At 44.0% G+C, this 11,362-nt stretch overlaps 6 protein-coding genes across 6 annotated transcripts; 3 read left to right on the top strand and 3 right to left on the bottom strand.

Moving 5' to 3' along the window:
- Nucleotides 1-207: 207 nt before the first annotated feature.
- On the top strand, nt 208-1,373 carry L203_102834 (uncharacterized protein; the record flags this gene model as incomplete). The annotated part of the gene is made up of 4 exons (XM_066212254.1): nt 208-566; nt 646-1,067; nt 1,127-1,229; nt 1,280-1,373. The coding sequence occupies 4 exons, from the start codon at nt 208-210 to the stop codon at nt 1,371-1,373; spliced, it is 978 nt and encodes a 325-aa protein (XP_066068351.1).
- Nucleotides 1,374-1,557: 184 nt separating this feature from the next.
- L203_102833 (uncharacterized protein) lies at nt 1,558-2,814 on the top strand (the record flags this gene model as incomplete). Its single annotated transcript, XM_066212253.1, has 6 exons — nt 1,558-1,601; nt 1,648-1,654; nt 1,746-1,848; nt 1,895-2,006; nt 2,067-2,436; nt 2,497-2,814. 6 exons carry the CDS (start codon nt 1,558-1,560, stop codon nt 2,812-2,814), a joined length of 954 nt encoding a protein of 317 aa, XP_066068350.1.
- A 443-nt stretch (nt 2,815-3,257) lies between these two features.
- L203_102832 (uncharacterized protein) lies at nt 3,258-4,958 on the bottom strand (the record flags this gene model as incomplete). Its single annotated transcript, XM_066212252.1, has 8 exons — nt 3,258-3,284; nt 3,341-3,424; nt 3,494-4,042; nt 4,104-4,465; nt 4,568-4,626; nt 4,727-4,789; nt 4,864-4,879; nt 4,928-4,958. 8 exons carry the CDS (start codon nt 4,956-4,958, stop codon nt 3,258-3,260), a joined length of 1,191 nt encoding a protein of 396 aa, XP_066068349.1.
- Nucleotides 4,959-5,276: 318 nt separating this feature from the next.
- On the bottom strand, nt 5,277-6,003 carry L203_102831 (uncharacterized protein; the record flags this gene model as incomplete). The annotated part of the gene is made up of 5 exons (XM_066212251.1): nt 5,277-5,308; nt 5,360-5,697; nt 5,746-5,751; nt 5,807-5,919; nt 5,974-6,003. The coding sequence occupies 5 exons, from the start codon at nt 6,001-6,003 to the stop codon at nt 5,277-5,279; spliced, it is 519 nt and encodes a 172-aa protein (XP_066068348.1).
- A 309-nt stretch (nt 6,004-6,312) lies between these two features.
- Nucleotides 6,313-8,222, bottom strand: L203_102830 (uncharacterized protein; the record flags this gene model as incomplete). The annotated part of the gene is made up of 5 exons (XM_066212250.1): nt 6,313-7,218; nt 7,269-7,471; nt 7,521-7,862; nt 7,920-8,015; nt 8,063-8,222. The coding sequence occupies 5 exons, from the start codon at nt 8,220-8,222 to the stop codon at nt 6,313-6,315; spliced, it is 1,707 nt and encodes a 568-aa protein (XP_066068347.1).
- Nucleotides 8,223-8,422: 200 nt separating this feature from the next.
- On the top strand, nt 8,423-10,935 carry L203_102829 (E1-like protein-activating enzyme Gsa7p/Apg7p; the record flags this gene model as incomplete). The annotated part of the gene is made up of 8 exons (XM_066212249.1): nt 8,423-8,658; nt 8,704-8,821; nt 8,869-9,033; nt 9,077-9,477; nt 9,639-10,248; nt 10,348-10,463; nt 10,547-10,706; nt 10,768-10,935. 8 exons carry the CDS (start codon nt 8,423-8,425, stop codon nt 10,933-10,935), a joined length of 1,974 nt encoding a protein of 657 aa, XP_066068346.1.
- Between the last annotated feature and the right edge of the window lie 427 nt (nt 10,936-11,362).

Raw genomic sequence — 11,362 nt, 5'->3', positions numbered from 1 at the left:
GAAGACCCAATATATAGCATAGCTCTATGCGAATATATCCATTATACCAGAATTGACAGCACATATAGGAACAGATTGAATTTGTATTCGTTTGGAGCGGCGTTCTCCACCTTGGGATCTAGGCGGAGAGCGCCGAATTATCTTTTAAATAGTCTTCTCATCTTTCAATGTCAAAAATATACATCTATATCAATTTACTCGACAGTCATGTTTACAGCAACTTTCAGAACTCTAAAACTGATCAGATATGACCATAGTATTCGCTTGTCAAACTCTCTATCTCTCCAGTCTAGAAGCTTACCTCACCTTGCAAAAAGCCCCTCAAGCCACCCATTCTCATCTTCGTCATTAGATCACTCTACATATACAGGTAAAACAAAATATACCGGCACAAAGCCAAAATCCCAACTGCTCCGACCGACAACAATACTGCTAATATTCGTTCCTATCCTCACTGGCTATCTGGGATACTGGCAACTTCAACGATTAAAATGGAAATTGGCATTAATCGAAGAAGTGGATAGAAACATGGCGAAAGCACCCATGCTGTTGCCAAACCATATCAAGTCAGTGTTGGATGAAGCTGACTTCTCCGAGTGGAAAAACATCGGTTGAAGTGTGATTGCTATTCTAACCATATCGTAGCTTGGCGGCATTACCAGATTTCAATTTCAGAAGAGTATTGGTCAAAGGGCAATTCACGGGCCCGCCAATACTGCTGGGTCCGCAAACACTCGAGGGATTTGTGGGCTATCACTTGATTCTGCCTTTTGTTCGTTCTGAAGGCTCAACTATTCTGGTCAATCGCGGCTTTATCACTACGACTCGCGCCAATGATATCAGAGCGGGCAAACAAGTACCATCAGGCTTAGCTCACGATGGTGGAACTACAGGAGAGGATATCATTGTAGAGGGGCTATTGCCAAAGACTGGTGAAAGAACAATATGGTCGCCGGAAAATGACATCCAAACGAACGAGTGGTTTTGGAAGGATGTGGAACAGATGGCAGAAGTTGCGGGCGGACAAAAAAAAGGCGTTCAACCTGTGTTGGTGGATGCTATCGCTGGTGTGTTGGATCCGTATTGATCCTTGGGAGGTAACCTCTGCTAATTTGAGTTGGGACAGATCAAGAGCAGGTGCCAACATTGCTGATGCAGCAAGGTATCCCTGTAGGAAGGCCTCCGCACATTGAGTTGAGAAATCAACATGCGGAATATGCAGCTATCTGGTACGATTATCCATTTAAACCATTGCAGCAAGACTGATGATGATATTTAGGCTGTCTTTGTCTGCATCTACGACTGCCATGCTCATATACGTACTAACAAAAAGCAGAGTGATGCCCAAGCAGAGAAGGCCACGGTTGTATTAGATAGGGTGGTCAAATCGCATGCATAGAGCTTCACTCCATGAGTATATGCATTTTTTATGTGACAACGGAATTAATTTAAAGTGCCACAACATCGCTTTTACGCGTTTCATCAATCTTTTTCTATTCATACTTTTTTTTTCTTAAACAGCAATATATTCAAAGCAGAGGATTCCATCTAGATAAAATGCAAGCAGTAGGAGAGAATTTGACCACTGTGGTGGACGCACAGTAAGTTATGTCTGTTTTTGTGGAAACAGTGACTGACAGCTTGTAGGAAACGTGTAAGCTTTTTCAGTCTCGGTTTCATAAGAGATGGATATAATATCATCTCAAAAATGATCAAGCTATCAAAACTGATCAATATCGAATCAGGCACCCTCAGATATTAAGAATGTTGTTGATTTTTTACGGGGTAAAGCAGGACCAAAAGTGAGGTTAGGTATTTTGAATGGTAAAAGAGTTGAATATTTCAAAGGTGAGCCTTTCTCTTCACAAGAGCTCTCTCATAATCTTGAAAACAGGTAAGACAGCAATCAGGTGTCTTTTGAGCCTGCAATATCAAAAGCTTAAAAAGGTACCTATTGTGAAGGACGAGGACGAGGCGAAAGATTTGTTGGTCAAAATTTTGCCTTTGTGCGTTGTCTCAAGTCTGTTTTGTTTGAATTTTTTATTCACAGTATTGTTATCTTGCAGTGCATTCTTCCTCCGTACGGACCGACTATCTGAGCCTCCAACACCTTCTGGTCAACCTAAACCACTGCGTCTTGCTCCTCAACAGGCATTCGAACCCCTCACTTACTACACATGGTTCTACGATGGATCTCCTCTTTACACATACCTTGGTGCTGCAGCGATGGTTGTTGTGATGCTTGCGGGTGTCATGTTCCCCCTTTGGCCAGTTAAGCTCAGGATTGGAGTCTGGTATCTGAGTGTTGGGGTATTGGGCTTGGTCGGCGCATTCATAGGATTGGCGATAGTGAGATTGATCATTTGGTTGGTGACAGTGGTGAGTATGAAGCGGGCAATTTGGATATTCCCAAACTTGTTTGAAGATGTTGGATTTGTAAGTATTGAATATACTATCTACATCCTTCGAAAGAGATTTACTCAGTCTTTAATGTAGGTCGACTCTTTCATACCTGGTTGGGAATGGGACGAGCCCAAGAGTAAGAAGAAGAAGCGCAACACAAAATCCATCAAACTTGCTAAATCTTCTGAATCTCAAATTCTTGGCTCAGGAGATCAGGGGGCAGCAATCGAGGAGATTGCAGATAGCGCAGGTATCATGGGAGGTACACCACTTGGAGATAGGAGCGAAACGGAAGAAGCTGTCAGAGAAGATGCTGCTGCTACCGAGTCTGATGATAAAGCAAATACTGGGGCAGAAGCTAGTATCAGAAAAAGAGTAGTTACTGTCGAAGACGCTGAAGATATGGAATAGACTCCGATTCAGCCAAATAATGAAATAAGCAAGCTATAGAGCGAGGAGGCAAAAATAATAAATTACCATGTGCATGTGAGAGCGATGAGTATGTTATATACTCATACTGTCGGCTTGACGGACAGCACACTCTCTAGCACAGATACTCGACGATTTTAGGTAGCCAGCACATGCATATCCATCCATACACCATATTATCTAATCTCTCGACATTTGATGAATCAAATCAACAGATCGTTTCGTGGCCAGCTTTTTCTAATTTCATCATTCCCTACTTTTTACCTTTCTCATTCGAAGGATTTTTCATAATAGCTGCGTTTTTCATTTCTCTTTGCTGATTGCCTTAGATTTCATGGTATGGGATTGAGGGATTTCAGATAACCACAAAAGCTTCAAAAACAATCGGAAGAAAAAGTCGAAAGGTATCATCGAGAGATGAAGTATTAAGCAACACCAAGGAATTGCTGACGCTACATGTTATTGTAAACAACAGGAATTCATGGCTTCAGATGAAGCAAAAACGTACAAGCTGTATCACACTGGCACGCTGTGTAGGATCCAATGCAGTGATCTGATCAGGCGATAATTGTAAGACTTGAATCAACATTTGCTGTGAAAAAGTATACGTCAGCACTAAAGTCCCAGGGGCTTAATCAAATTCAAATTAAAAAACCCTTACTTGCTGTTCGCTAGGAAGAGTGGATAATGCAGCTTGTGCAGAGGGAGGGAGAGAAGCCATACCTGACGCTGGCGGTGCAGGTATAGGTGTTGGATTGGGTGGAGGAGCGGTGACTGGAGGGTAGGAAGGCGCAGGGGGAGCACTGCCGTAAGGCGGATAGCCGCCAATCTGAGGCGGAGTTCCTGTGTAGCCGGAGGATGGGGGCGGCGGTCGGAAGGGAGGTTGAGCCTGGGGCTGAGATGGATAACCACCGGGACCACCGTATCCACCAGCAGCTGGTGGTGGCGCTCCATACCCGCTATAGCTCCCAGTAGACACAGGCCCAGTAGCGCCATACCCGCTTATACTAGCGCCCGGTCCAGGATGAGGGGCAGGAGCAGGCGGAGCAAGAGGAGCAGAGGCAGCAGACGACGGCAATGAAGTGAAGCTTTGCAAAACAGAAGGATCTACAATGTTTAAAAGAAGCATTGCCTGGAACAATGCATAAGCAAGCTGAGGTTGTTGAGTCAACAATTGTCGGGCAGAATCTGGGTTCTGAGTGACAAGATTCTGAGAGGTAGGTCAACTTTGCACGTCCCATATTGAGACAAGATCTTGAATAATTACTTACCTTCATACTTTCCATAACTTCCTGCAATTGTCCAGGACTAATGGTTGCCAAAGTCTTGGTTATATTGTCAGTGGCCCTCTCCCCAGGCGGCAGATTGATGCCTTGAGGTGCATATCGAAGATCCACGTCTCCTGTTCCCGCTTGCCCCGCGCTCGCATTAGGATCTCCATATCGAGTCCCGTATCCTGTACCACCTGTACTGGGTACACCAGAACCAGCGCTAGGTGCAGGTCGCGTACCGGGCACAGCAGGCCCTCGTCGACGAGGACCAGGTTCGTCAGTTGATAGCTCTACGCGGAGATTACGACCATTGATGGGGGTATCCTGAAGATTTCGTACTGCCGAAAGGGCCGTAGCATCATCTGTTGGGTGGGTTTGTGCCGAAGTAGGGTATAAAGGTTGCAAAAACGAGTGCGATAAGAAAGAGGTGTCAACAGTAAAAAATGAAGGATTTCAAGACGAACCATAGAATTGAACAAACGCATAACCTTTGCTTCGGCCGGTGTTGGAGTCGAATTTGATTCTATGCTCCTATCAGCCATCTAAATTACCCACGGCATTCACTCTTGTTATTCCGTCTGATAAGTTATATCCAAACAAGATGGATTGGATTCAAAACATACTCAACATTAGCAACAGGTCCAGCTTCTGAGAATGTGCTCGCTAGTTGTTCTTCTGATACATCGCTGCATATTTTTGTCAGCCATCCTGGAGAAACTGACCTGAGTTGCTCTGAGGATGCAAGAGAGAAGGGACTTGCTATGGGATGTTTGCAACTGTTGCAATACAAGTGAGCATAATCCTTAAACTCTATTTATACTCACCAAATATTGTTTTTGAAGCATTGGGAGGCATACCTCTATAAGTTGGTGGATAAAAGGTGAGATGAAATAGAAAATAGATAATAAATTTTGATTAGATGAAAAGAATAAGGAAAGAAAAATAGGAAAAAAGTCAAAAAAAAAGAAAGAAAAAAGGTCAAATCTATTTGACAACTATTCTTCTCTTTCATGACCAGCCAAATAACAAAAATCAACGTAACAAGAGATATAGCAGAGATACAACCACAAATGCATTCAATACCAGTACATTGGAATCCTCTCTACTATACAAATCTATGCTTGACATATCATTCCTACAGCTCGACAATCAGTTACAATGTCCAGATGGGTTTTAGAATGCCGTTCTTGGGACTTGAGGTAATCCTACATCCTTATTAGCCACCCATTATCATTGTAAGTCTATGAGCAAAGCACCTTGCCCAACTTGGCGAGCTTTGACGCCCATCTCTCGTCGTTTGAGCTCATTCTTTCTAGCTTCGAATATCTTGCTTTGTAAAGAGTATTTGCGGTGGACTATTTCGGTTGTTGTTGGTGAGGCAGCGGTAGCAGAAGGAGAAGAAGAGCTTGCAGCAACAGAGGACGATAAAATTCCTTCTTTGGGCTGGTCACCGTCCTTGTTTTCTGATCCTGCTTTGTCTTTGGATTGAGCGTCTTTCTTTTTGGCTTCACGAGCATGGTAATCTGCAATAACCTTTTGAATGTCTTGCTCTGTAGGTTTCTTCTCAGCCGCAAACGGCGTTATTTGTATAACACTACTTCAAAGGTCAATGATTTCAGTTTGAACGGTAAAGTGGCCTTACAATCCCCTGGTGTTGCATGTCAGCCCGTTATAGTACTGAATAGGCAGCGCCGTAGACTTACGAGTCTGACAGGTGTCCATCGCATGTATACAAAAAGTCTTCTGTCTTGAGCGTGGCAAGGACAGTTGTAGTTGGACGCATACATATATAACAGGGTTTGGCTGTACCAACTTTCTGAAAGTTTGTTAGTTTGCCTACATACGAGATGGACAATGGCTATGGACCAACTCTTTCATAGTAGACGTTTTGGAATTGCATGAGTGCTGTTGAATTGAAAAGATTGTCAAATGTAGATAAATAAAGATTGAACAAAGATTAAATAAAGATTGAAAATAATGTCGAGCATTGTTAAAAAGTCTCTGAATTTCTTGAGCTTGTTTCAGATTTTTGACATGATATATCCGATAAAAAGTTGTTCCATGCATTTGGATTGTGAAATCTGAATGCTCTCGCCTTCGCGACTATGACAGGTTTTCCAGCCACACTAGTAGTATAATCAAGCACAACATACAAGAATCTAGTACAACACATCTCGAGACATTTTGTGAACTGTCTCTTTCACCAAGGTCAAGGACCTTCGTAGGGCTCCGCAAGCCACCACCCAATGCCTGCAGGCTGCAGCCAGCCTGCACCAATACCATATGCTATCGCCTCTTCAACTCTGCCACTGCCTATCCTCACCCATCTTTCATCAGGATCCCATCTTTTCAACTTTTCTACCAGCTCGCCTGCTGTCAGTCCATCCATTTGCCGTGAATCCCTGGTCATCATGGTCAGTCGAGAACGAGACGATTTCTCACACATGAAATGTGGGACAAGAAGAGGAAAAATCAGTTCGGGTGGAAGGGTGAAATAGCCCCAAGGTGTATCATGCGAGAGTCTTGAAATAAAGCGAGCTTGAATGATATCCCCTACTTCAGAGGCATTCCTCAAGCTCCATATCACTAGACTGTGCATGGCCTTCTCTCTCTCATCATCCGTGAGCGATGAACCAATTGTCTTTCTCTTTCTTCTCCGCTCTTCATAAATCTCGCGATCTCTACTGGTATCTTTTCTAGCTTTGATTCGTTGCTTGCGTTCCCTTTCTTCTGACCGAACTTCAGCGTCTACTATACGGTGAGCAAGGATCGAAAGAATCTCAGTATCGAGGAAATCTCGGATGAGATATGGCCGCAAAGAACCAACAGTTTCCCCGCCCGTTCGAGCTTTTTTCACTATCGGAGTCCCGGTGGAACCCAAACCTCCGCCCGCTGGGTTCTTGTGTCGCTTCCTTTTCAATTCTTCATTGAGACTTTTGTACTCTGGGAAATAATACTCGAGAGCGCAGCGTACACGCTCGTTGGAGTCTTCAGCAAGATTCAAGAGAGAAGCAGTAGTTTCGTCGGTAAGATGCTTGACAAGGTAACGGCGGAATGTGGGCCGGACAAGAGAAGAAGATGGAAGGTGGTCTGGATGACGAAGTTTGAAAGTTGACTGAAACAAACGTTAGTCACGACAACAAGTTGAAAAGGTGAGAGAGGCACCGTTGATGAGAAAGACCCATCAAGTGTGCAGATGGATACATCACTAGGGGGGTGAGCTTCCAGATGATGTTTGTGCGGCTGCAGATTATCCTTTGTTGGTAAAGAGATACTGTTAGGCAAGGCGAACGGACGGGAATATAACTGTTCATGTAGTTTGGTCACCTCCTCCAAGTGCAGCAGTTGTTCCTCTGGATCAACAACAGCTTTATGGTAAATCAGTCAATTATCAAGTTGGACAAAGAAGAGTCATACAAATGCAACCAGTGTTGTCATTCACCACCACCGATCTGACTGTCCCATCCTTCCTTTCCCACTCTTCAATCAGACCCTTGACTCGTACGGTATCTCCAACTTGTACGTCTTTTTTCTCGTACAGCTGCACATGACCCCATCGTGCCGCATATAAAGAATGATTCTGCTGATAAGCTTGTTTCTTGCGTAGCACATGCAGCTCAGAGAGCTGTTTTGTGGTGAGGCGTGCAGGAAACCCAAGCTCTTTTCTCAACTTCTCAAGGTCGCTTTGAGAAACTTGAGCTTTCACTGGTTTAAGGCGGATATTGACACCGAGCACATGGAGACCGTCACCATCATCCACTGAGCCAAATAAGCCGCTATCTCTAAGTTATCCCTGTCGAACAGTTGATGGCGTACCCCAAACAGTCATTGATTGTTCTTTGAGATCTACGCCTGCTACCCAGCCAACAATCTCGACCGTACGGATTGGTAAGTTGTTAAGTAGAAAAATATCTAATCTCAATTGTTCAGATGATGCTATTTCCAGACTTATTGCTTACTGTCAGAGCTTGAACTAGAACCGCCAGCTGGACAGAGCGATTGCGCTCGCCAAACATCACTGACCAAGCATTTTGAAACCAACTGAGGCTTCAGCAGAAACGACTTGAGTGGTTGAGGAGCAGGAAGCTTGACTGTAGTTGGTAGCTGCTTGCAAGCCATTTGAGGTACTCTATATTTTCCTCAAGATAGTTAACATGTTGTATAAATAAATGAAAACAAATAAAAATACAGTATTTGAATGTCAAAAAAGCAAAGATCTTAATAACATCGTTATTAATATTTTCAATCTAACCCTCCACTTATTGGTTATCTTATCTTTTATCAGATCTATTTTTTTTCTTTCGTGAACAACAAGCATAATGCCGCCTCTTCTATTCCAGCCTTTAGCATCGCAGCCAACGCCTTCATTCTGGTCTGCGCTGACATCTCTCAAGTTGGACCGTCTCAAACTAGACGACAGCGCCTTGCCAATCAAGGCTTATTACCAGTTGGGCAAATCAGTAACAACACAAGATTCAACGGGGCTAGGAGAGGAAAGAGTTGGTATCGATGGCTGCCTTGTCGTTGGGGAGCATTCACTTGATGAAAGCGACAAGTGAGGTTTCTTGTCATATAATAGCTTCTAGTGCTCACATTATAGAGGTAGTCTTCCGCTTCACGCCGTCCCGGTCCAGGGCACTCTTAAAGTCTTTAATACAATTGAAGGATTCAGAGACCAAGATGCTAAGAAGACTCTCTTCAACGAAATTGCCAAAAACGTATGTGTGCTTGGACATTAGGCAAGGCTGATCAAGATCTCTTACAGATAATCCAATCCTTCGACTCTGATACACCATTATTGAATCCATTTCTGTTAGTCACATTTGCAGATTTGAAAAAATATGTCTATCATTATTGGTTCGCCTTTCCAGTTCTAATATCTTCTCCAGCATGGCATGTTGATAATGATTTTGTCCCTCTTCCATTAAAAGTATGTCTTGATATACCTGACATTGTTAATAACTTGTACGCAGGAGTTATCGGAGATTCGTCAACTGTCACATATTCCGGCCCAACAAAGCTTTTTCCTTATTAGACGATCACCCAATGGTTGGGTGTCTGCCTCATTGGCATCATTCGCAAGCTTTTACAGCTCAGGCGAGCAACCAACTATTGTTTTCAGTGATCCCGCTGCTTTACCCAATAACCCCGGCTGGCCTTTACGCAACGCTTTATTCTATCTAAACAAGAAATTCAGCGTTCACAACATCACCGTAGTGTGCCTTAGAGAGAATGAAGCAAGAAAGGCTGATGTTTACGTGGAAAAGGGAAGTGAAGGAGGAAGTGGAGAATTAAAAACTACTGGTTGGGAAAGAAACGCCGGAAAACTGGCCCCACGCGTTATTGATTTAGGACCTATGATGGATCCTAGTCGGTGAGTCACGCCAATCCAAGAAAGAGTTTTCCTCGCTCGAATGGATGGAAAGAGACAACCTTTGGAAGCGTGTCGTCGCTTTTCCACAGGTCAATTCTTTTCAGTATTGAGCACTAAAGGTTCTTACATCCCTGCTTGAATGATGATGACCTTTTCCGTAGCCTTTCTGCTCAAGCGGTCGATTTAAATCTGAAACTTATCAAATGGAGATTACTTCCGTCTCTCGACTTGGACAAGATTTCTTCGATCAAATGTCTTCTTCTCGGTGCCGGTACATTGGGCTGTTATGTGTCTCGCATCCTATTGGGATGGGGGGTGCGCAATATCACTCTTGTGGATTCCGGCAGAGTTAGTTATTCCAATCCCGTTAGACAGCCACTGTTCAATTTTGAAGATTGTTTGAACGGTGGGAAACTGAAAGCACTGTGTGCGGCAGAGAGGTTGAGAAGTATATTTCCGGGGGTAAATGCCACTGGCGTCGAGCTCTCCATACCAATGCCAGGACACCCTGTCTCATCCTTTTCGACACTCAGTGAAAGCGTGGAGAAGCTCACTTCCCTCATTCATTCACACGATGCTGTTTTTCTATTGATGGACTCAAGGGAAAGCAGATGGCTGCCTACGTTGGTTGGAAAAGAAGCAGGGAAACATGTCATTAATGCTGCCCTTGGATTTGACTCGTGGCTCGTCATGCGTCATGGTGCCCAAAAAGCTGAGGGAGCAGACGAGCTAGGATGTTACTTTTGCAATGATGTTGTTGCACCCACCGATGTGAGTTGTACTGTCATACAGTGCTTTTTCTTTTCCAAATTATCCTGAAGATGTTCATTCTGTCATTTTGATCTACGCAAAGTGCTGACTAGATAACAGTCTTTGAGTGATAGGACATTAGATCAGATGTGCACAGTGACCCGGCCTGGTGTAGCGCCTATAGCTAGCGCAATGGCGGTGGAGCTCTTGATAAGCCTGGTACAACATCCTCAAGGGTATGTCGCCATTTTTTATCGTTTTGTCGAGTGACTTTGACAGAATGTTTTGCACTCTTCATCAAACTAACCTTTGACTTTAGTATACATGCGCCGGCCTCTACTGATCCAGAAGACGCTTACAATAAATCGGGAAGCCCGCTTGGCACCGTCCCACATCAATTGAGGGGAAATTTGCACGGCTGGCAGAACCATGCAGTGACAGGAAGGGCTTATGACAGGTGCACAGCTTGTAGCGAGCGGGTGAGAGCTAATATCATCCTGCTCAATATCCTTATCATGGAATGCTGACTCGAAATGATAGGTTCTCAAAATTTACCGTGAACAAGGCATCAACCTTCTTCACAAGGTGTTTAATGAAAAAGACTATCTGGAAAAGCTCACGGGGCTGGATGAGCTGCATAGGGAGAGCGAGAAGGCGTTGGAAGCAATGGACGAATGGGATGATGAGAACGACGATGCTGATTTCTGACCCAATGCGTATCATTGAGATAATGATGCCTTACAAAGACAGTAAGAGGATCGTTTTATGTTGACTTGGATTTTATAATTACTCGGCGTTATTGTCATGCCAATATCCGAATAGCTGCTAGATTGGAGCTGTTCATGATACGGATTGCCGCTATCCCAAGTGCTTTGTGGTGTGAATGAGTCGTTCTGGTCAGGATCAAGCAAAGTTGAATGCTAGGCATTCACTCATGAAACCCTGCCTCAATGCAACAAGAGAGGATACCAAAACCGACTCACATAGGGCATACTACTAACGATCTAATCATTACAAATCTCTGCTTTTGCAAAGCAGATTAAGATTTTTGCCGTATCCACTACGAAAGATGCAAGGCCATTTTCGAACCCGACCTTGCCAACCTTCTCGGCTCTTTGTTCATCGCATAACAGCG

Source organism: Cryptococcus depauperatus, chromosome 3 (assembly GCF_001720195.1).
Source record: "Cryptococcus depauperatus CBS 7841 chromosome 3, complete sequence".
NCBI lineage: Eukaryota > Fungi > Basidiomycota > Tremellomycetes > Tremellales > Cryptococcaceae > Cryptococcus > Cryptococcus depauperatus.
The sequence above is the reverse complement of the archived record's forward strand: the minus strand, read 5'-3'. Positions and strand labels throughout refer to the sequence as shown.